The sequence below is a fragment of the Meleagris gallopavo genome, chromosome 3, assembly GCF_905368555.1.
Source record: "Meleagris gallopavo chromosome 3, MGAL_WU_HG_1.1, whole genome shotgun sequence".
Taxonomy (NCBI): domain Eukaryota; kingdom Metazoa; phylum Chordata; class Aves; order Galliformes; family Phasianidae; genus Meleagris; species Meleagris gallopavo.
In genome coordinates this window covers 9,625,605-9,646,535 of record NC_139406.1, presented here as the reverse complement: position 1 = coordinate 9,646,535, position 20,931 = coordinate 9,625,605, and the positions used below count along the sequence as shown (strand labels likewise).

The 20,931-nt window shown below is 44.0% G+C and overlaps 1 protein-coding gene across 3 annotated transcripts in view; it reads left to right on the top strand.

The window, feature by feature from the left end:
- The first annotated feature begins 1,428 nt into the window (after positions 1 to 1,428).
- The window catches only part of HIVEP1 (HIVEP zinc finger 1), a 116,189-nt gene continuing 96,686 nt past the window's right edge, over positions 1,429 to 20,931 (top strand). Inside the window, exons 1-2 of one of the 3 annotated variants that reach the window (XM_085220199.1) lie at positions 1,429 to 1,570; positions 3,801 to 3,947. In XM_085220199.1, the coding sequence (XP_085076325.1) occupies positions 3,908 to 3,947 (40 nt within the window). In that variant the 5' untranslated portion in view covers positions 1,429 to 1,570; positions 3,801 to 3,907. Of the gene's footprint in view, positions 1,571 to 2,070; positions 2,316 to 3,800; positions 3,948 to 20,931 lie in introns of those variants that run through there. The other 2 variants (XR_014882291.1, XM_085220198.1) reach the window with 2 other exon arrangements.

Sequence of the window (20,931 nt, the reverse complement as noted above, 5' to 3'; positions counted from 1 at the left end):
CATGTTGAAGTGTGTATCAGCTGGCACCATCTGATACGGAATCACAGAACAGCCCAAGTTGGAAGGGACTGATAAATAAGGATTGTGGACTTCCAACTCCTGGCCCCACACAGGACTATCACCCCATTGTCCTCTTTGTCTCCTCTCCCCTATCAAGGACCTGTCTCCTCTTTGCCACCTCGCTAAGTTGTTATTATAAGACAGCAGTGCTTGTTTGCTGAAGAAGGGCACCTATCACTCTCCTGTACATGATGGTGTGCTGAGAGGACTGGGCTTTCAAATTGCTGGGTGACTTCTTTCAGTAGAACACTTTCCTGCTGGCTCCAGTGGGGTTGCTGTTGTCCACCATTCCATCTTGCAGATGGGAGCTCTGCTTTGAACTTGCTCAGGACCTCACAAAGAGAATGTGGCTGGGGAACTTCCTTCACCACCAGCAGCAGCTGCACTATGTCCCTGTTCTCAGGCACTGTATGAGGAAGGGCAGCATTTGGTGCTTCCTCCCTTATTAAGGCAAGGCGACGACAACCTAAAGCTTTCAGGGTGTGGGTAGGAAGGGAAGAATGCAGCGTGCTGCAAAGGCCAGTGGGACAGATTCAATAGAACAGCTGAACAGGACAAGTCAAAGTCTAGAGATAATTTCAGAGGTCACTCGATCTCAGATTCGCAACCGGTCAGATCTGGAGGACTAGTTTAAGCTAACAGCACCTGCTGGATCATATTCACGTTAATATGATCAGCCTGGTGGCAACTCTGTTCTTTAGCAGCAGCCCTAAATCTGAAAGCCAGAGGGAGACGAACAAAAGCCCCTACCGGGGAGTTCATCTCGTTCGACAAGAAGCAGGGGAACGTTCCTCCTAGAGGTGCTCCCTGAGGGTCTGATCCTCCCATAAATCTCTCATTAGCAGTGGTGATGCACACCACCTCCAGATGGTTTGAAGGCGCGCTGTCCCCCTGGGCTTTTGTCTTCCGCGGAAGGAACGCTACTCCCGGGCAGGAGGCAGGGAGCCCACCGAAGCGCCTCGTCAGCCCTGAGCGTTTTCAAGGTACGGATTAAGTGAGCTCAAGAGGGAAGATGGCCGAGGCTGTGGCCAAGGGCCGGTCTCACGCCTGCACGCAGCTCTGCAGCCCGCACGCAGCTCCGCACCTTCCCACTTCGCTTTCTCCCGTCTCGCTCACAAAAGCCTCGTGCGATTAAATGCCGTTAGATAAGGGAGCTCTGCAAAACTCGAGACCTCTGCAGACGGTGGTCCCCGGCTCGCAGCCCAAGCAAAACACAAATCCCAGGCAGACCCCGAGGATCTCTCCCACCCCCCCCCCCCAACCACGCCGCCCGGAGCCCCTCCCAGCCCGAGCTGCCCGCCCCGCACAGCTGATGGGCGCAGCGCAGCCCCCGGCCCCCTCCCACCTCCCCGCGGCCCGGGCCAAAAAAGGGGCGCCGCGACGGCGAGCTCGACGCGCCTCCTCCTCGTATTTCCTCCCCCGCCCACTTCCAGCGGCGGAGGGGCTCGCTGCCGCCGCCGGCTGCCGCCCGGCATGAAAAGTTCCCGGCCGCAGGATGCGCGGCGCGGCGGTGAGTTCCCCCGGCGGGGCCGCGGGGAAGCCCGGGCGGGGAGGGACGGACGGAGGGAGGGAGGGAGGGAGGAAGGAAGAGAGGGAGGAACCTCCGGGATCTCCGCGTCAAGCCGCGGCGCTGCGTGTGCGTGGCCGTGCCGGTGCCCCGGGGGCCGGGCGGCGGCAGGGGGGAGCGCGACGCGCACAGCGCCCGGCGGCGGCGGAGCGGGGCTGAGGGAGAGGGAGCGCGGGTACGGCCCGCCGGGGGGCACGGAAACCCCCTCGGTGACCCCTCCCCCACCCCCTCCCGCTCGGGCCGGCGGCGGGGCGTGGGGGCGTGGCCGGGAGACCCGGTGACGTCACTGCTCCGGCCCGGCTTCCTGCAATAGAAAGTGAGGGACGGTAAAACACCCCCCCGCCCCCACCCTCCCGCTCGGCCCCACCCCCCCGCCCTGCCCCGGTCACGGCGCGGCTCTCCCCGAGGGGAGCCCGGCGGGGGCCTCCCGCCCCGCCCCCGGCCACGCCCCGCCCCTCGGCGCCGGGGGGCGGAGCCTGGGCCGGCCCGGGAGCGGCGGGGTGGGGGGGGCACGGCGCGGGGAGGAGAGGAGAGGAGAGGAGAAGAGGAGGGCCGGGGCCGCGCGAGGCGGCGGTGGCGGCGCTGGGTCATGTTTGTGTTGGAGGCTGTCAGGGGAAGGAGGCTGCCGCCCGCCCGCCTCCCCGCGCGCCGCCATCGGCCGCCGCCGCCGCCACGGCACCTCCGCCAGGTTTGTAGTGGGTCCGGGGATGGGGGGGGTTGCTGGGCTGCCCTGGAGCTCCCTCCTGGCTGGGGGGAAGCGGGCGGGCGCTTCTCCTTCCTATCTGCATGGACCGAGTGCTTCTCTAAACCTGATTTTAATTTCTTAAATTAATTTTTAATTTTTTTTTCTTTCAATATCTTGTTCTTCTTTTTCTTCTCCCTTGCGTTGCTCCCCCCCACGTCCCCCCCTTCCCCCCCGCCGCCGTCCATCCCCCCCTTCCCCCCCCCCCCCCCCCGGCGCGTACACGCGCAGCGCTTTGTTCGCTGTTCGGCGCGGCGTTGCGGAGGGGTTTTCCCAGGCTCCGCCCTCCGCATTCATTCATGTTTTTTGTTTTTTTTTTTTTTTTTCCGCCCCCCTCCCTCCTCCTTTCCCTTCCCTCTCTCCTCTCTCCGTACCGCGGTGCCACCCGGCCCCCCCTTCCTCCCCTCCCTTCCCCACCGCCACCTCCCCCGTCCTTCGCACAAAGCAGCCCCCCGCTCGGTATTCCGTCCCCGATCCCGCAGATCCCTCTTGTTGCTCCCTTTGTGTCCGTGCCTGCCCCTCGTTGAGTCCGTGCTGCAGCCACAGACAAAAGCAGCGTTAAACGTTAATGTTTCTCTGAGCTGGGGAGTGCGAGTGGAGTGCTTGAAAGGGTTCTGAATTCGGTTTTTAACCAAACGTCCGGCTTGAAAATGCTAAAAACCCTACACGCTCTCTCCTATCAGCAGTCATTGTGCCCGTATTAAGAGCTGTGTTGAAGTTTATATAAATCCAACTAAATTCTTCCTGCTGCTAACTAAGAAAATGTCTCAACTCGAGGTAGTATGACTATAAAAATAAGTGGCATTTCGTTCGGTTGAGCTGGAGCAGTGCAACAGCTCCACTTATACTCTCTATAAGTTCTATAAGTACTTTGCTATAGGTCTGTAAGGGATTTCAGGTAACGAAGCATGCAGGAATTATAGCAGCAGATCATTGGAAAAGGGAGAAAGTGCTGTGAGCGTTCTGTTCCCTGCTGCATGCATAGTGCTTCCCTAGGAGTTCCTCCAGACCTCGAGAGCTGTGGCTTTCCCTGTGTGTGTGCCGGTTCTGCCTTTCCCCTGCACATGAGCATCCCTTATCTTGAAGCCCGATGTCAAGTTTAGTTTAGTTTTCTGGATTTATTTGCGTGAGACACAAGTTGCTGCAAGTCGTTTTCAGGCTAGGAAACAGCTGATGAATGTGGAAAATAAAAAAGGCTCTTGGTTTCCTCGTGCCTCCTGAGAAATGCCAAAATCAGTGTCCCCCTTTTTTAGTTATCGTATTTGAACACCCTGTTCCATAAAAGGATAGGTACAGAAATATTTTGTGCTCCTCACTCTTTTCCATAGCTGATTTAGGCAGGTAGATAGCTTTTTTTTTTTTTTCCCCTTGTTAATTCACACATCTCTTAACTTTTCTCTCTTTTTTTTTTTTTTTTTTTTCTCCTATTAGCATATGGATTAACTGACCCCTCTGACAAGTTTATGGAGCTGCCACCTCTCTGCTTGCTGTACTTTTCATTTCTGGGAGGAGAAAGCAGTGTACGAGATTAGAGGAAAATGCCTCGGACGAAGCAGATACATCCCAGAAATCTCAGAGGTATGTTGCTATCAAGTGAGGAAAAAGGGCTTTTTGGGAAACTTGGGGACGCTTCCAGCTATGGGAGGTTGAAGGAACGTGTGCTTAAGGAGGTCGTTTTGATCCAAACACTGTTTGCCAGCAATTCTAGGAGTAACCCAGGAGGCTTCTCAAATTTTGAGAGAAATAAGCAGAATCTGTTCTTATTCTTGCACTGTTCATGACAGCACTCTCGTTATGCTTAAAGCAGTAGCCAGCTTGAGCTTGGAAAACGCATTGTTTCCTTACTGAAGAATTTACAACTGAAATATACCAGGAGGTGGGAAGTGAGTGTGTAATGTAGGGGCAGTGTGAGAGCTGTCAGCCAGGGGTTGTTTTTCTTAATAGTAATCAGCGTGCCTTGCTGTTGGGGGGATCGGGCTCTTCTCCCAGGCTGCCCTCGCACTATTTATCACCTCTGTCACCGTGCTGCCTCAGGAATCTCTGGGTTTGACCTTGGTCTCCTTGCTGCACTCCCTTACACACAGCTGAGCTCAGAGAGGAGCAGGCGTGTGAGTGACCTCCCCATAAACTGGGCATCTCCTTGAATAGTATCCCAGCACACTGTGCAGAGCCAGGGGTGGCAGATGAACACCAGCAATCTGATCCTGCGATTGTTGCTGTCTTGGTCAAAGTGGCCCTGGAGGAATTAAATAAGGGGGGAAAAATACAGATTAGTTCAAGAGCAGATGTGTGTGCAGAAGGAAAGCACACTTCCACTGCTGCTCTGATCAGCAGCAGTCAAGAGACACGCTTCCACCTGCACCCTCACGTGTGGCTGTGATCAGCCCTTTTAAGGTGAGCTTCACAGCTGCACTAGGGAAACATCCCTTTAGAAAATAAAAGCAGTGACAAGAAGTTTCAGAGGCAGGAACAGCATTTGTTTCTGTGCTACGTCTTGTTTTGATGGGTGGTTGTTTTTTTTTGTTTTGTTTTTTTAAACAGCAACACCCAACAAATGTAAGCATATGTTTCACTTAGAGTACAGTTGAGAGGCTTTTAAGCACCGGTGTATGCAGCTGTACCAAAGGCATTGCATTTGTGACCTGTATCACTGCTACCACGTGGCAGCTCTGCTGTAGAAGACATTTTAGCAGTGTCTTCATTCAGGAAGTGCTGAGTAGTGTTGTTCAGCACGATGGATCAACTTCCATCACAGATCCTGTGAAAGGAAAAGCAACAGTGGGCAACTCAGCAATGCCTGATATTTGGTGCTGCTGTTTCCCCTTCTGAGCAATAAATTAGGTCTCTGTTTTTAATATTGCTGCTTACGAACTTGCTGATACAGCTGACGTTATTTTTCCAATCAAATAGAAAGGTGATCTGATTTTAGTGTTCTGTTATCTACTCTTGTATTGCTTCAAACTGAAAAGGAGTTGAATCTGATGTGAAGTTTTCTCTAGCTTTTTGTTCAGTAAATGCTTAAAATAAATAATTACATTCTTAATTGTGTAAGAAAATAATTACTTTTTTTTCCCTTGCGTAATTTCCCCAGTCACTTAGCTTTTCTTGCCCCTATTAGAGAATTTTTCATCAATTTATATTTCTCCATAACAAACAGAGGTTTCAAATAAATCAAGATGGGTTACATGTTGGGAAAAGAAATAGAGGTAGAGAATGAGCCCATAATTAGAAAGGACAACAAAACCTTTTATTAACAGATAGAAATGGTTGTTGAAACTACCCAGATTCTGCAAACTTCTCCATGTTGTGAGCATATATTGCTACTAAATGGGTTATTAGAGGTGAAGTGATTTGAAAAATCAGTTTACTTCTCATTAGTTATGCCCTATTTCCATTTTTAGTCTAGATAATGAGGAAAGCTGGATTTCAGTTTCTTTATTTTACTTGTTTCTGAGAATGTATCAGAAGGTGCTTGCTGAAAACATCAGATTTTGATGGAATTGGAAGAGGCTGAAAGATTCTGTATTTCTGTTCTCCCAAGCTTATTTTTGTGTATGGGAGGTTGGACCAGCTTCAAATTGAGAGTTTTAACCATTAAAAGTAAAAAACAAACAAACAAACAAAAAAACAAACAAAAAAAACCCAACTAACCAAATGTGTTCTATGTCTGTGGTGTTTAATTTATGGCTATTGGTACAGATAATAACAAGATCTGTAAAAAGAATGTGTGGCTGTGATCTAAGATGAAATAAAGATGCAATATTAAGTGGCTTTTGTTCTCAGGATAAAAGGCATGTTTACATTGTCTAAACTTAATTATTACCTCCTGCACTATGTGCTAAGAATGCCCCATGCCCCAACCTGGCTTCTTCCTTCCTTGTCTCAACCCCTCTGGTTGCCCCATAGTGACTGAATGGCCAGTGGCTTTACCTGGGCTTGTCTGGGATCCATCAATGTTTAACTTTTCTGAGAGAGCACTGTCTAACAACCCTTGGCTGCTCTGTTGTGCATTGGATGAGTTGCTGGGTTTGCACTTGCTTTCCAAGTAAGCCTGAAGAATAAACAACCAGGTCCAAGAACCTAAAATATGTATACAAATTCTGAAGCAAAAGAAAACCAAAGTAACCAAACTCATAACTTTTCCTCCTCCTCCAACTCCTCCCTCCAATCCCCCTTCCCCCTAAAAAAAAAAAAAAGTTAATTTGTGGGTTTCTGCAGCATAGAAATAAGTTCTGAAGGTTTTAATGTTGCCTTTGTTTACTGTAAGTAATGTTTTTGTCTGAGGAAAATGAAATTGCATTGTTTAATGTGTAGGGCGAAATTCAAGGTTTTGGCAAGAAACCTGAAGGCCCTTCTCTTTTTTGACATAGCTTTATTTTACTTATTTTGTATGCTTTTAATAGCATGGATGGCCTCTGTAAAGATCAGATTTGCTTACTTATTTATTAAGTGTGTCTGATTTTTGTTTTGGAGTGTAATGAGCTCCTGTACCCTCTTCCTCTGTCTTGGTTTCCACCTTCTGTTTGTAGATGAGTCAATATATAGTGCCATACTAACCTGATTTTTACAGCAGGAAAGAACCTGTGTCAAGAGGGGAAGCATTATTTTGCAAATAAAATTTATTTATCTGTATATATGTGTATAAAACCAACAGAATAAGCCAGCCGTTTGTTTTCATGATTATGTGCTAGTGACATGGTTTTAATGCTCGACTGCAGCTGAATGAGCGTGTTGTATCTGATGCCTTATGTCAGTGAGGCATCAGCTATGCTATGCTTGTTTTGTTATTTTGTTTTGTCACGTCAGTCTTCCCTGCTTCTCGATGCAAATAGGTCCCTAGGTTTAAAAGCATTAGCATCAGCAGGGGACTGCTTTGGTGAGGAATCGTGTGGTATCAGACTTAAGATGGTGAAGGGGGGGGGGGAAAACCAAAACGCTAACCAGATATCTGAGTTACCTGTCAGCCACGCAACCAGAGTGGATTTCATAAGCAGACATTCCTGATGTTGTCTCAGCCCCTTGGATGGATGTTTCAGCCATATATCACGTTGCTAACGAAAGTGTTGTCATCCTCCAGAAAATGAGTGTGCTGTCAAAGAGGAAAACATCCGTCTTGCTCAGGAGGTGGGCTGGAAACAGTGGGATCGTTGCAGTCTTTACTGCTTACAAGACATCCAGAGCGTTGTCTTTCTTAGAATTAACCTTTTTTTGTTGTGTCATGTTTTAGGCAGCTGGTAGAAGACTGCTTTGCGTGCAGTCACACTATATATTTACATGACCAGTGGATACATGGATGTAGCAAACATTTCACAGAAGCAGAAATGTATTCCCGGAGGTACAGCTACATTAGAGAATCATGCTTTTAACAGTACAGAGTGAGCTTGGTTTGTTGTCAGATGGTTGTGAGGATATAGGAGGAAAAACAGCTCATGTTTTTGTTTGCTTTGGTGTACCCAATTGCAGAGATTAAACTGAGAAGTTATTTATTCTTTGTACTCTGTTTAGCAGAACTGTGATGCACTGATATGAAATTGTTGCAAATATTTTGAACTCGTTCTTTTTCCTAGATAAGCTTTTTTTTTTTTTTTTGAAAATACAAATTCTGCTGTTTCTGTTTTTCCTTCTCAGTCAAATATTTCCATTTGAAACAAATGGTGGATGGGCCCATAAACTTCAAGAACTGTGTCTAAATCTCTTTAACACTTTCTGCTTGTTAAGGAAGTGCAAGTATAATACGTTTTGTTTTGTTCAATAGCTTGATAGCTTTGTTGTAATCTGAAAAGTGTGCCTGAAGTAACTGGCTTCCCAGCAACCTTCTGTGTCTGATTTCCAGGAGAGTGAGGTGTCTGTGATGTCTGAAGAGTAGTTTAGCGAAGGCTCTTAGAGTTAGTTGAAAATTATAATGTGCTTTCAATATTGAAATAAGCTTTCAATGTTGACATTGGAAGCTGATGGGTTAATATTTTGCATTAGTGCTTAGTCATGTAGTCTGTAAGACTTGGGAATCGATCACTGTGCTGTGCTGTAACTCATGATTTGCATTTAAAAAAAAAAAAGGAGAAAAAGCAGTTTTTTATGGGATTCACATCTGTAACTTGTGCCTGGTCTGAATAAGAAATCTGCAGGTGTAACAGTTGACTTTCAGCTCATAGTATTGCTTCTGATATAAATATCAGAATAATGCACCATGTCAGGGCAGCTCAACGTGTATCTTGCCGAAATTTCTGGAGCATGTGTGACACAGGTGGAACAAGAACTCAGAGCTTTGTCTTGGTGATTCTGTTAGAAATACGCATGGATTTGGCAGCAAGTGTTGCTTTCGTGTATCAGATTGTTTCTAATAATTTCACTTCAAACTAAAATCTGCCTGGTAAAGTTAGAAGGATCACCTGGTTCTGTAGGTATCAGCTGGCTGGCCTGCCTGCAATGCAGTGCGTAGTTCATATCTCCCATGACCGTGGGAGCAGTCTCTCTGTGCCTCATGTTTCTCAGTCTGGATGTGGAATGATAAAATTTCTGTTGTTTTTGGTTTTGTTTTATGTATCTGAAGTGCGAGTGTGAGCTTGCATGTTAATAAGAGAGCTTCTTGGCTGCAGCCATTAAAGTCCATTGTAATGTCAATAATATATATTTTTATATTTGAAAAACTAAGATATTCTGCAGTGTAAGAAAGTCTGAATTGAAAGCTGTAGTTTGCCATCCTTTACCTGGTATACATCCCCAAACTTGATTGTGTAAGCGTTTTTGTCAGGGTCTGATCCTGTTCACTGCTCAGGACGGCTGGGCCCCTTCTGTCAGTGGCCACAGGCGATGGTCAAATGTCTGCTGAGAGTGGATTGCAACAGAGGAAAGGCTGGAAGAATGGATAAGACTGCACTGCCTGAAGAGAGCTGCATTTTGTTCTTGCCTCTGCCTTCAAGCTTCTTGTGTGAGGTTGAGTGATTCTGTTAAACCAAGATTCTGCAGCCAGCTGCTAGTTGTGTTCTCTGTTTTGCCAAAGCTGAGGTGCCATGGCACAAATTCTCAGTTTCTGTAACTGTGGTTTGTGTTTTTTGTTCAAATTGTAGCCATGACCTTGCTGAAATGAATTAATTTAATTGGGACCTAGGTGACTCAAGTTGAAGACCCGAGATTAGCCAATGCTTTTGGTACATCTTTTAATCTCTGTTTCCTGCCTGTGAATTGGAGATACCACATCAGTTCCTAAGGGCCTAGAGGATAAGGTGGTTAGTATTGTAAGGCAGGCACTCAGTGCCTAAATAGTGGAAAAGATGGAGAAACTGCTATTCTAATCTTGTGTTTGGGGTATACTGCAAGCAAGGCCCGGAGCCAAGCTGGCTTCCTTTGGGTAAGCAACCTTACTTTTGTCATTCCCTACCTTCAGTGCTTTGCTTCACCGTCTTAACATTTCAAATATATTCTTAAATGTTACTTCCTAGCTGTCAAAACAGCAAACTTGAAAAAGAAAAAAGAATAACACACACAAAAAAAGTAGGAAAACCCCAAGAAATTCCATCGTATCTAACCACAGTGCTTCCCATATGAGTCAGTGCTCTGCTGGGTGGGCATTCAGCACGTAGGCTGTGCCCTCATGGAACAGAATTAGGGATGGAGGAGGAAACTTGTCCTCTGAGTGAGCTTTTTGACGATTGGTGCTGGTGTTAAGAGATGCTAGGGCCTTTGGAGAGAATGAGGCTTATGGGTTTTAAATGTTTGTACCATTTTCTGTAATAGCCTGCTTCATGTGCTTGGCATAATGTCCCTGAGAAAGCCCCTGGGTGCAGGGAGAGTCTTTAGAGAGGAACGTCATTAAGGTCATAGCTTCCCAAGTGGTACTGAAGTTGTTTTAGTTCTGCTAAGACCGAGGGCAGGGAGCGGTTTTTAGGCTGGATCAGCCCTCCCTGGTCCCACACACCCCACTGCCTGCAGGATTGTGTCCAGGGAGAGACAGCACAAAGGCAGGCATAGCTAAAACCCTCCTTGTTTCATGTTGCTTGGGCTTACGAGTGTTTGTGCTGGTCTAAGAGTGGGGAATGGAGAGGAGAAAAAAAGAAGTGCCTGAAGCAGAGCAGGTAGAATTACTGATTTTATTTTATTTTTTAACCTTATTCCTTTCAGTGCATTGAATTGCAACTTGAACTCATTGTGAAACTACACTGGAAACATGTATTTGCCATGTATAAGCAGGCTTTTTGAGAGTCTTAAATTGCCCAGAGATGAGTATATATTTTTATCAGGATAACATTAGATCTGTTCCTTACATCTGGGCTGTTTGCTTTTCCCTGCAAAGCCGCCTCCTTTTGGCAAATTTCAAAACTGAGCAATGGGAGTGACTAAGAATTTTAGTATACTGGTAAACCAAGAGGGAACTGAACTTTTCCTAGTTAACACACTAATTAAAAACACAAGAAAATACAAACAACAAAAAATACCTGTTCCTAAAACTTGACATTCAACTGTCATGCAAAATGGACAAAATATGACTAAAGTTGAAGTAAAAAAAAAAAAAAAAAACATCAAAACACAAGCACGCTTAATTGTAGTTGTAACTGTCAACCCTGATTATTTCTGTATATAGATTGTTGTGTAGCACGTGCTAAATATTAGAAAAAGGGAATAATGCAGAGTGAGCCTGCTGGATGCAGACAGTAGCAAAAATAGGTGCTTCCAGAGGGAGCTAAAATAACATTAGAAAGGGGGATAAAGAAATGGTGTTCCAGGTAAAAGGATTGCAGAGGCACATCTGCACGGATGACGATTTAAAAATAAATAAATAAATAAAAATGGAGGAAACAGCTTAATGGTAGAAAAGAACAAATTGCTTTGTATGGACTGGAAATCTTATCATTGCAGTTAGAATCAGGATGAAGCTTGAAGAAATTATTGAAGAGTAAAATAAAGGTTAAAAAAAATAATTGATACAAACTAAAAAACAGCCATAGAATGGGGCTTGAATATACTGAATATACCTTAGCAGCAAGTTAGATTTGAGGAACAAAAGTGAAGTGAAACAATGCCGATAGATAATTCTGTCTTAACTTTGCATCCTGTATCTTGCTGATTGTTAATTGAGCAAAGCATATGAAATGCTACAGGACTGGGCATTTGCTGAAGCACGAGCTCCAACGTATTTAGAGGGACTGGGGGGAAAAAAACACGTGTAATTGTAGCTGTACAAAGAAAAACAAAAAGTAAGATTTCCACAGTTGTTCTTTGAAACATATCTATTAGAGCAGGTATTTAGCTTTGGGGTGAAACTGAGTCAATTTTTTGGACTCTGAAACAATTACATTTTGTGAGAGATGTTTTCTTGTGAGCGTTTAGAAGAATAGAACTTAAAAAAATAAAAAAATAAAAAAAATTGCCAGCCTGTATCATCCTCACAGCTTAGACCAGATGTTGGTTTGCAGTGATTGTATATGTAGCGTAGCTGTTTTAATGTCCTGTGTAGGCAGTGAACTTGCCCACACAAACAATAATATAATAGCTACTTTCAGGATGTCCCCTTTAGAAAATAGCAGGTAGACAACAAAAAGAGCTTATTTATCAGAGCCTCCTCACAGTTTGAGGGTCACTGATACCCTGAATTACCTGTTACAAAAGAGGACAGACAGGCTTGTGGTCTCACATTTTCTCAAATATTTTTCTTGCTCTAAAACTTTGCAAGTTCTCGCTTGCGTCTGTATTTTCAAAATTTCTATACATCAGTCTTCCAGACTTTGTAGTTGTGTGCTGCTTTATTGCACATCTCCTTTTATATCTAGCAAAACAATCTTTCCAAGTGCGTTGTAAGCATTTAAAAATACTCGGTTGCGATGACTTGTCTGTAAGTAAAGAAGTAACAATGAAATATGCAGCAGTTTCCTTCCAAGCGTACCTTGATCCTACTTCATGGTGCTTGAAAAGAATGGTATGGGAAGTACTTGTTTGCTGCTCCAGGCAAACACCTCTGGGTTCCCTGGAAGGGAGGTGTGCTGGGCCTCCCTATGCTGCCTGCACACGGGGCTGGTGGTGGGGAGTAGCATCTGTCTGACAGAACGCTTTGCTCAACTGCTGAAGAGGTGAAAACTCTTGTTGTAGCCACAGTCATTTGTTGTTATCATCAGAACAGTCTCCTTGTATTCTGACTTGAAAAGAATAGTCCTCTGGTTTTGGGCTTCCGTTGAGTTTGTGTTTGAATCCTGAAATTGTTCCCTTTTGGTGCAGAAGGCATGTCGCTTGAGTTTCTTGTGATCAGACAATTTGATTTCAAATTGCAAACTGCTCTAAATATTTATGCCAGAAAGCATAAATGAGACTTTCCAGAGCTGTGCATTTTCGAGGAGCTAGTTATACAAGTACGTGCTTCCTAGACTTGTTCATTCTTTGGTATGTCGGCCTTCTGAAGCAAGGATTTTAGCTCAGTAATGGCTTTTGAGATTATGAGGAGGGAAATTGAGGCTCTCTGCTCATTTGGAAAAGTAAGACTTTCCTTTCTGTATTAAAGGAGATGAATCAGCTGGACTTTACATTTCCAAATTGCGCAAGGTGCAGTCTTTCCATCCACTTGTTAAGTGTACCATCACTCAGAATATTTACATTAAGAAGGAGGTGGGGGGGGGGGAAAAAAAGTACAGCAGATGTTTGGAGCCTTCAGTGACGCATTTGTGGAGGGAGTGGGGAAGCTCTCGTTTAGTAGGGCTGGGCAGGACTGTTTGTTTTTGTACAATAACTTATAAAATGTCTGTAAAGTTTCTCTCAGAACGAGACAGCTCAGAGAATGTGCTGACATAGCATTTCCCTTATGACCTCTGGTGACTGGAAAAAAAGAAAAAGCTTTGTAATGACCTGCAGGTGTGAACAGTGGAGGACTAAAGCTGAGAAAGTCTGCGTGTGTGTGGCTTTAATCTTTGACTTCAGATTTTGTCTATGCTCATAATTGCATCTGGTTAGTGTAATAAACTGCACTTAACATCTTTGGTTGACAGCTGAAGCAGTGAGCAGAGAATGTGTGATAAAGAGGACCGTGAATCCATACGTTAAAATGCCCTGTGAACTGTTTTCCCCCAAATTCCTATGTGTTTAAAAGATAAGTTTGTGCTCAGTCCCCTTTGTAAATCCTTCTCTTGGGCTAAAACTGCACAAAGTTTGGAAAGAGGTGCGGAAAGGAAAAAGTGGTGGTTGAGCAGGATCCTGTGGTCTAACGTAGCTACAAAACAACTGTGTATGTGTTCCTAGTTACCTATGAAATATGTGGCTCGAGCCCTGCCAAGGAGTGGTAGTCATGGAATATCCAGAGCATGCCACATGATTTCCTCTGATTTTTTTGACCTAATTTTGGGTGCTAGGAAGGAGAAGTTAATGCTGAGCTGTATTGTTTTTAACTACTGAGTGCTGCTAAATCAGATGGAGGATCAAACGCTTGCTCTTAGTCTAAAGATTGCGATGCAGTTGTGATACCGAGCCAGGAAAAAGAAAGGAATGTTTAGAAATGGAACGTAAAATATAGTTTCTCTGATGGTTTTGCTATTCCATTACCTCTGTGGAACCTCTAGCAGTTGTGCCTTTTGAAAAGGAGCACATCTCAGACAGCAGATATACAGTTTATACTCCCTGCTTCAGGATTTCATACAGCAAGAAGTGTTTGTATTTCTGTCCCGGTTCTACCAAGGAAACACGGTGGTGTGTATGTAGTAATCGTATTTAAAATATTTTTACTCTGTAATTTTTATTAGTAAAATACATCCCATGTCAAAATGTTCCTGTAATTCTCAGCTGTCAAGCAGCAGAGCTAAGTATGCATATTGTGATAGTTTAATGCATTGAATCTTAAAAGAGAATTGCCTCCTTCAGTATAAGGACAATGCTTTTGTGAGGCAGATTAGGAACTGTGAAAATACAGAACTTCATTACAGGGCTGATTTAATAATTTTCCAGTAAATCTTTGTGCAGTGTACCCAGTGAATTTGTCTTGCACACATTTGTCGACGTATTCTTTTTCATGGCACTGATTTATGGAACGTTTCAGTTAGTTTTCTTATGTTGTTTTTCCTTTAAAAAGGAAAAAAAATAAAAGCCAGTATATTTCTGTGTACGTGAAACTTACTTACTTTAAAATGGTTTCTGATGTTTAATAAGTCCAGATAATTGTTCATAGGTATGTTTGAAAATAGTGTTTTGTGGATTTTTTTCTTCTGATCATTTTGGAATATAATGTACCAACAGTGATGCAACTTCTGAAGAGACTGTCCTAAGAGCTTCTTCAACAAAGTTCTGTACCAAGATGACAGCATCTTAAAGAGCCTTCTGCACAGGCAAGAAACCCATCACCCCAAGAGCAAGCCTGCGTTTGTTGTTGGCTGCTGAATACACACCTGCTTCCTGCCCAAATGGTCCATCTTCTCTCTTTCAAGCTCTTTAAGCAGGCTTCTCCTTTTCTGAAGCATTCAGTTGCCTCAATTCGCTATTAACATATGCAGGAAGTCTCCCCAGGCAAACTCAGAAGTTGTGGGCTGGAGGAGGAATCTCCCTCTGGGGACCTTTGCCTGAGGGATGCTGTCTGCCCGAGTGAGTGGGTGGGCACCCCAGGCGGAGCCGGGCATGTCCCAGTGCTCCTGGGAGACTTTCACAGGCAGGATATGGCCTTGGCACAAACAGGTTTTAATTTTTAATGTTCTTTCAGTATCTTATGGCTGCCTTCTGCCATGCTTTTTCAAAAATAAGTGAATAGAAAAGTCTTTTTTAAGACTACCAGTTCAGCTTTTTTTACTTAACAACTTTTAAGTGAGTTGCGCTTTTCCTTCTCTTATTCTGCTTCTCTGTAATAAATTCTCACTGTCTACAGATATGGTTTCGTTGCCGTATGGCCTCCTAGCAATCGAGTGATGCTTTAAAAACAGGAAAACTGTACTGTCTTTTTATTCCTTCCTTACTTTTCTTCCTATTCTTAAATTTCACAGACCTTTTGATATTGCTGACATCTTATGCATTCTGGTTTTCTCACTGATCAGAGCTGTGGATAGAAAGATGCTTCAGAGGAAATGACCCTGAGTTTACACGAGGCTTTAGAATCACTGAATTCTTTCAGTTAACCAGATGTGTTCCTCAGGAACAACATCTCATAGTGCAGTGAGAAAGCAGAACAAGGAGTTCTCTATAGAGAAACATGGTATATTAAGAGCCAAGGCTCAGAGATTTGAAGAATGTGATATCTGCCCGTAACGTGCTCAGAAAGCGTTGCCAAGTAATGGATTTTCAGTATATCTGAAAATGGACTCTAAGTGGTAGTTCTGCAGTCTCCTCAAAATAAAAGAGTGAGCGTGTGGATGGTTATATTTCTGGTATGTCTATCAACACACTTAGAACTGCTAGGAGTGCAAAAGGTGTATGAATATTGAAACACTTTCCCCAACCTGCACAGTAATTTTTTGTGCTTTTCTTCCATCTTGTGTGAAAGTTCTTGATTCTCCATTCAGTTGAAGGTCCACACTTGAGCAGCTTTCCTTCTGAGCGAGCAGCCTCTGTGCTTCAGTAAAGCGCTGCCCAGAATTGCACACTAGATAGCTACTATTTGCTGCCTTGAACTGTTAAAAGAACTTCAGTAAAGGGAGAGTGTGTGCTGAGCAGGCTGGTGTGCCCCTCACAGCTTCTTTTTCCATGTATATTTGTAACATCAAGGGCAAGAGAGGTATTGAACCTGTTTGGGTATTTTCTGGAGAACCTTAGTATGCTGTCTGTGGCCAGATGTTAAAAGCTTATACATGCTTGCAAATTTCCTGTTTTCAGTTGGGCTGGGATAGTCTGAGCTCAGTGATGTTGGGCTTCTGTAGCTGGATATGGTAATTATAAAAAGCTATTTAAAAATCCTTAGGAGCAGGGAGGAGTCTGAAAGTTAATGCCTTTTTGGCAGGAGAAAATGGCTCGGCAATCATGTAGTGGTCAGTGTTTTCCTGAGCTTGAAAGTTTCTGGTTAACCACTTAATTCTGTGAGGGCATGCAGAACTTTGAAATGCTTTAAAATTTACCAATGCTTGGAAAAAGGGCAGAGAAATCTGTTTTGGAGCTACCAGAAGGGGTTAATGTTTGTGCACAGTTACGTACTTACTACCTGCAAGTTAATGTGAATGTTGCTTTTCTAGCAAATGCTGACACACAACTCTTCTCTTAAGCCAGTAAGATAACTGTTCAGCTTTCTCCATGAAGCTCTGAAGATACACTTTTGGCGACAGTAGCTATGATGATGTCTTACAGAAGAACCCTCAGAAAATGGAAGGAAAGCTAGCAATCAGTTTTGATTAACAGATCTGCATTCAGTGACTTAAATGTCTCGATGAGCCTGTATGCTGCATTTAAATATGCAGTTCTGTATAAACAGAATGTGGTGTTTGGGGAACAGAAGGAGTCTTTTGAATGCTGAAGACTGAGGATGTGAGGTAGAAATGCGCAGGGGATGCACCTGCCATCCACGCCAGTCTTTAGGCATGACATCTGTGGGACTGATAGTTTCAGTTAGCTGTAAGGTTATGGGGTTTCCTAATCAGATAAGGGAAAAGAAAGTGTGTGTGTGTGTGTGTGTGTGTGTGTGTGTGTGTGTGGAGGTAAGTTATTGTTGTTAGTGTTTGGTTTCTCTTTAGCGCCAAAGAAAGTCGAGCATGTACAAAAACTAGAGATGTTCTGGATTATTTAGCATCTGCTCATTTAAATCTGTATTTTTATTGTGATGTTTGCTTCATATGTGTATGCAGGATAGTTACTCGTACGTTGTTGATTAAGTTTTATTCTTTCTTGTCAAAGCACAGTTCTTTGGTACCAGAATATTGTGGCTTGCTTTGCTGACTCGCTTGTGTTGCTCCTTTGGCCAAAAGGCCAAAAGCCTCAACTTTGCACGTATATCTTTCTGGGTTACAGATCCTGGCTTTGGGGGAGACTGACTGAGCAGAGGTTGGCCTGCCACGTAAGCACACAGTAAAAAATGAGCTTTGGGCAGCTCTGTGGCTTTATGTAGCGGATCTGACAAAAGCATATGGAAAATTCATGCAACAGGGATATTGTATCAAAACAAATCCTGTAGAGAGGCAAACCCAGGGCTTTTCCCTTGCTTCTTCCCTCCCTTGCTTTCTGCATTGTTTGCTTCTCATCTTCTGCATCTTAAATGATTCATTTTTAAAAAATCAACATCATTTGCAAATACTGAACAGTTCCTCAAAGAGTTTGAGGCAAAATGATTGAACTTGGAAGGGAAATGTTCACACGGTGAGAGCATCAGGGAGGTGAGGCACACTGGAAAAAAAACATGGTTTCCTTTCTGCTCACTAACTACCCAAAAAGAGAGAGCATGCTGTACTAACACATCAGGAAGATAAGTCCTGTGTAGAATAATCTTTTCAGTATTTTTAATTTAGCAAATGTTGTAGCTTATGTGTATAGTCTTCCAAAGCGTGCTTGGTTCTATTTCTGTGCCTTCTGACTACTCAGGCTCCTACCTGTCCGCAGGTATGTTTTTGTTAGGGTACTTTTGAAATTCTGTGGAAGGTTTGGAATCTACCTTCTTCCTGGGCTTAGGGAGCAGAGGCTTCCTCTGTTTGCACAGAAGGGCTTCTGTTGTTTGTGGTGAACTGGCAGAGGTTTTGAGCACTGAGAAGGAGTAGAAAGAAAACACATGCAAGCAACAAATAAAACAATTGCCTTTCATAGCAAGCAAGTCTGCAACTGATCTTGCCAACTTTTTTTTGTAGGCATTTTCTTTTCTTTTCTCCTCCCCTTCTGCCTCAAATGTTTTAAAAACTGTTAGACATAAGCAGTACCAAAAATAAGTAATTTGCAATTGTCAATCTTTCTGCATATGCAATATCCAAACTTCTCAGTGCTCTGTTGGTACACTGTTGTTGGTACAGAACCATTCATACAGCCTGCTCTCTTGTCTCTGCCAGAGAGCAATGAAGAAAATCACCAGAACTGACTTATGCATTTATCCTGTCATTTTTCTCCTTACTGTCTCGAAGTGGTCCAAAATCAGCAACAATTGAACAGTAGCATTTTTCACCATCTGTCATTTGGGCTCCGTTGTTCTTCTGTTGTGCTGCTTTTATCTGGCCCTGCAAAATAAGGTGATTCTGCTGCATCCACTCCAGGGCAAGAAGATGAGATGCAGAAGAGTTGAGCAGGCTTCTGACCAAGCTGTGTGGACGCTTCCTAGCCACTAAAGCCTGAGGAGCTGCTGTGGTCAGGGGCGTTGCTGGATCAGGCCCCGCAGTGGACATTTGGGGTCATGGTGGAGATTGTAGCCGGGTCTTTCTTGGCTATCCCATGCAGCAGCATTCCTGCTTGACTTGTTCTCCAGCAGAACCCTTTCCTGAACTCTTTGAGCTGCATGGCTCTCCTTATAAATTTTTATTTGCCTCATGAGCATAGGGCATGAACAGGCAGAAAGTGCTGTGCATTCTAAGACCTAATTCACATGCTCTTCATTCTGACCGTGGCGGGGTTATATTGCCTTTCGTTTGAGGGAGGCTCTTCATGGTGAATGAATTATTGAAATGAAGTGCCTGAAGGTACAGTTAGGCTTCAGCTCATGCTGAAAAGTAATTAACAGCTGGATGTCTCCCCGCTGAGAATTAATTCCTTTCGGTAGTGCCCAGGTTCTCCTCTGTGTCCCTGCAACTACATCACTGTTTCTTCAGCTGAGTGGGTCTGTGCAAGAAACACGGCAAGTATCTGTGTAAATGTACTGGACCTTGCATATAGGAGGCTCATGCTCTTCATTCAATTTCTGAAGCAAGTGCTGGGAGCGTGGGTTTCACATCTGGCTGCAGCCTCCTCTTTGTGCCTGGGAACCTGTGCTCTTCTAGCCTAGGAACCACAGAACATGAATCGTGGGGATTAGATCCTCAGAATAAGATAAAGGGAACAGGCTTCTGGTTGTGTGAAGGTGGGAAAGGCTTTTCTTCATCGCTGTTGCCATCTCTGTGCCCAGGTGTGTGAAGGAACTTAGTGTGGCTATGTGGTGAAGGTTGTTGTGTGTTGATTTTTTTTATGTGCCTATGTGAGAAAAGGATGCTTTTGTAAATGAATTCTAAAATATGTTCCTGTTTCATATGTAAATCCAAACGTGGGAATTGCATATCAGCTAGCTTTGCACTTGGAAGCCGTACAGGGCTAACGGTGATGCAGCATGGGTTGAGTGAAACCATGCTCTGGCTTTTTGTGTCCTTGTGCTGCACAGCTGTTAGCAAACCAATCAGGAGTCCTCCAGTGGGGAGGACAGGGGGGCTGAGCCTCTCCTGGTGCATTAATCCTTTGCTCCCCTGGTAAATCTCTGATAGATAACAACTGGCTTTGCTTTTTTTGGAGCTAAGTCATACTGAACAATCATTGTAACAACACCACAGACCTTTACATGAAAAGCCCATTGGAAAAAAAGCTGAGTGTTTTTCCAGAGATGCATCCAATCTTTCCACCTCCTTTCTTTCTTTTCAGAAAATGCATCTCAGAGATCATTAATACAGTATTATCTTCCCGAGTTAGTGTTCATTTCACTCCCTTCATACTAACCCTGCTGCTGTGCTGGTGAGGAAGTGAAGAAATGCTCTGGAACTCACCCCATCACCCTTGATACAGTAACAAAACAAGTATTAGTTTGAGGTGAGGTAGATAAACATACTCCGGAAGCACAGCTTTGTCCATACCTGTCTGTAGCTGCTGATGTTGGAGCATGCTGCTAAGGGGAAGAGGTGAATAAGTATTCCAGCTGAGTTGTCCTTGCTTCCTCCTAGTTATCCCTTTCCATTTCTGCTTAGGGCCCATGGAAATGCTATGTAATTCCTTAGATTGAAATTTGGAAATTAGGAAAGTGGATCTGTGGTTTTTTTTTTTTATTTGATACTGATTTGTTTTTTATGTGTACTGCTGTCCTGTATTGAGCTCAGTTTTTTTTTTTTCCCTTTTCTTCTTACTTTCACAGAAAAGAGAAGCGTGTACTCATGTCAAGAGCATAATTCCTGCTTGTTTTCAGCAGGTGCTTAAACACATTTGTAAGTTCCAGCTTATCACAGAACAATTCACCTTCTATTCTTTGTATGTAAATTCAGAGCAGAGGACACAAGGACTGGTTTGAGTGTATAAATTATACCTTTCATAAGTGTGGAATTCCCATTGAGAGACTAGGCCTAAAAATACCAAATGTTTCCACAAACAATCCCTGTGCACAGCATGTTGAGTAATACAGCTACAATAAGGAGAGAGTTTCTACTGACAATTTCCCAAATCAAGCTGGAGTCCAAGCTGAGCTTGTTTATATATAGTTTTTATTACTGGTCATATGGTTTTTATCAGAAATCTGGATGCATTTGAATCATGCAGCTTAGTGACACGAAATGACTGCTGCAGGATGGCAGATTTTTGTGTGGCATAGATGTGATAGGGCATCTTCCAGCTAATGGCTTCAAAATATTTTGCAGAATGCAAATGAGCAAGTTAAGGCACGTAAACAAAAGTTGTCAGACTTCTTTTCAAGGTCGGCATGCGAATTATGTGTTTCTGTAATGTGACTGGAGGTAAAAAGGAAATTCAAAAGATAGGGCTGAAG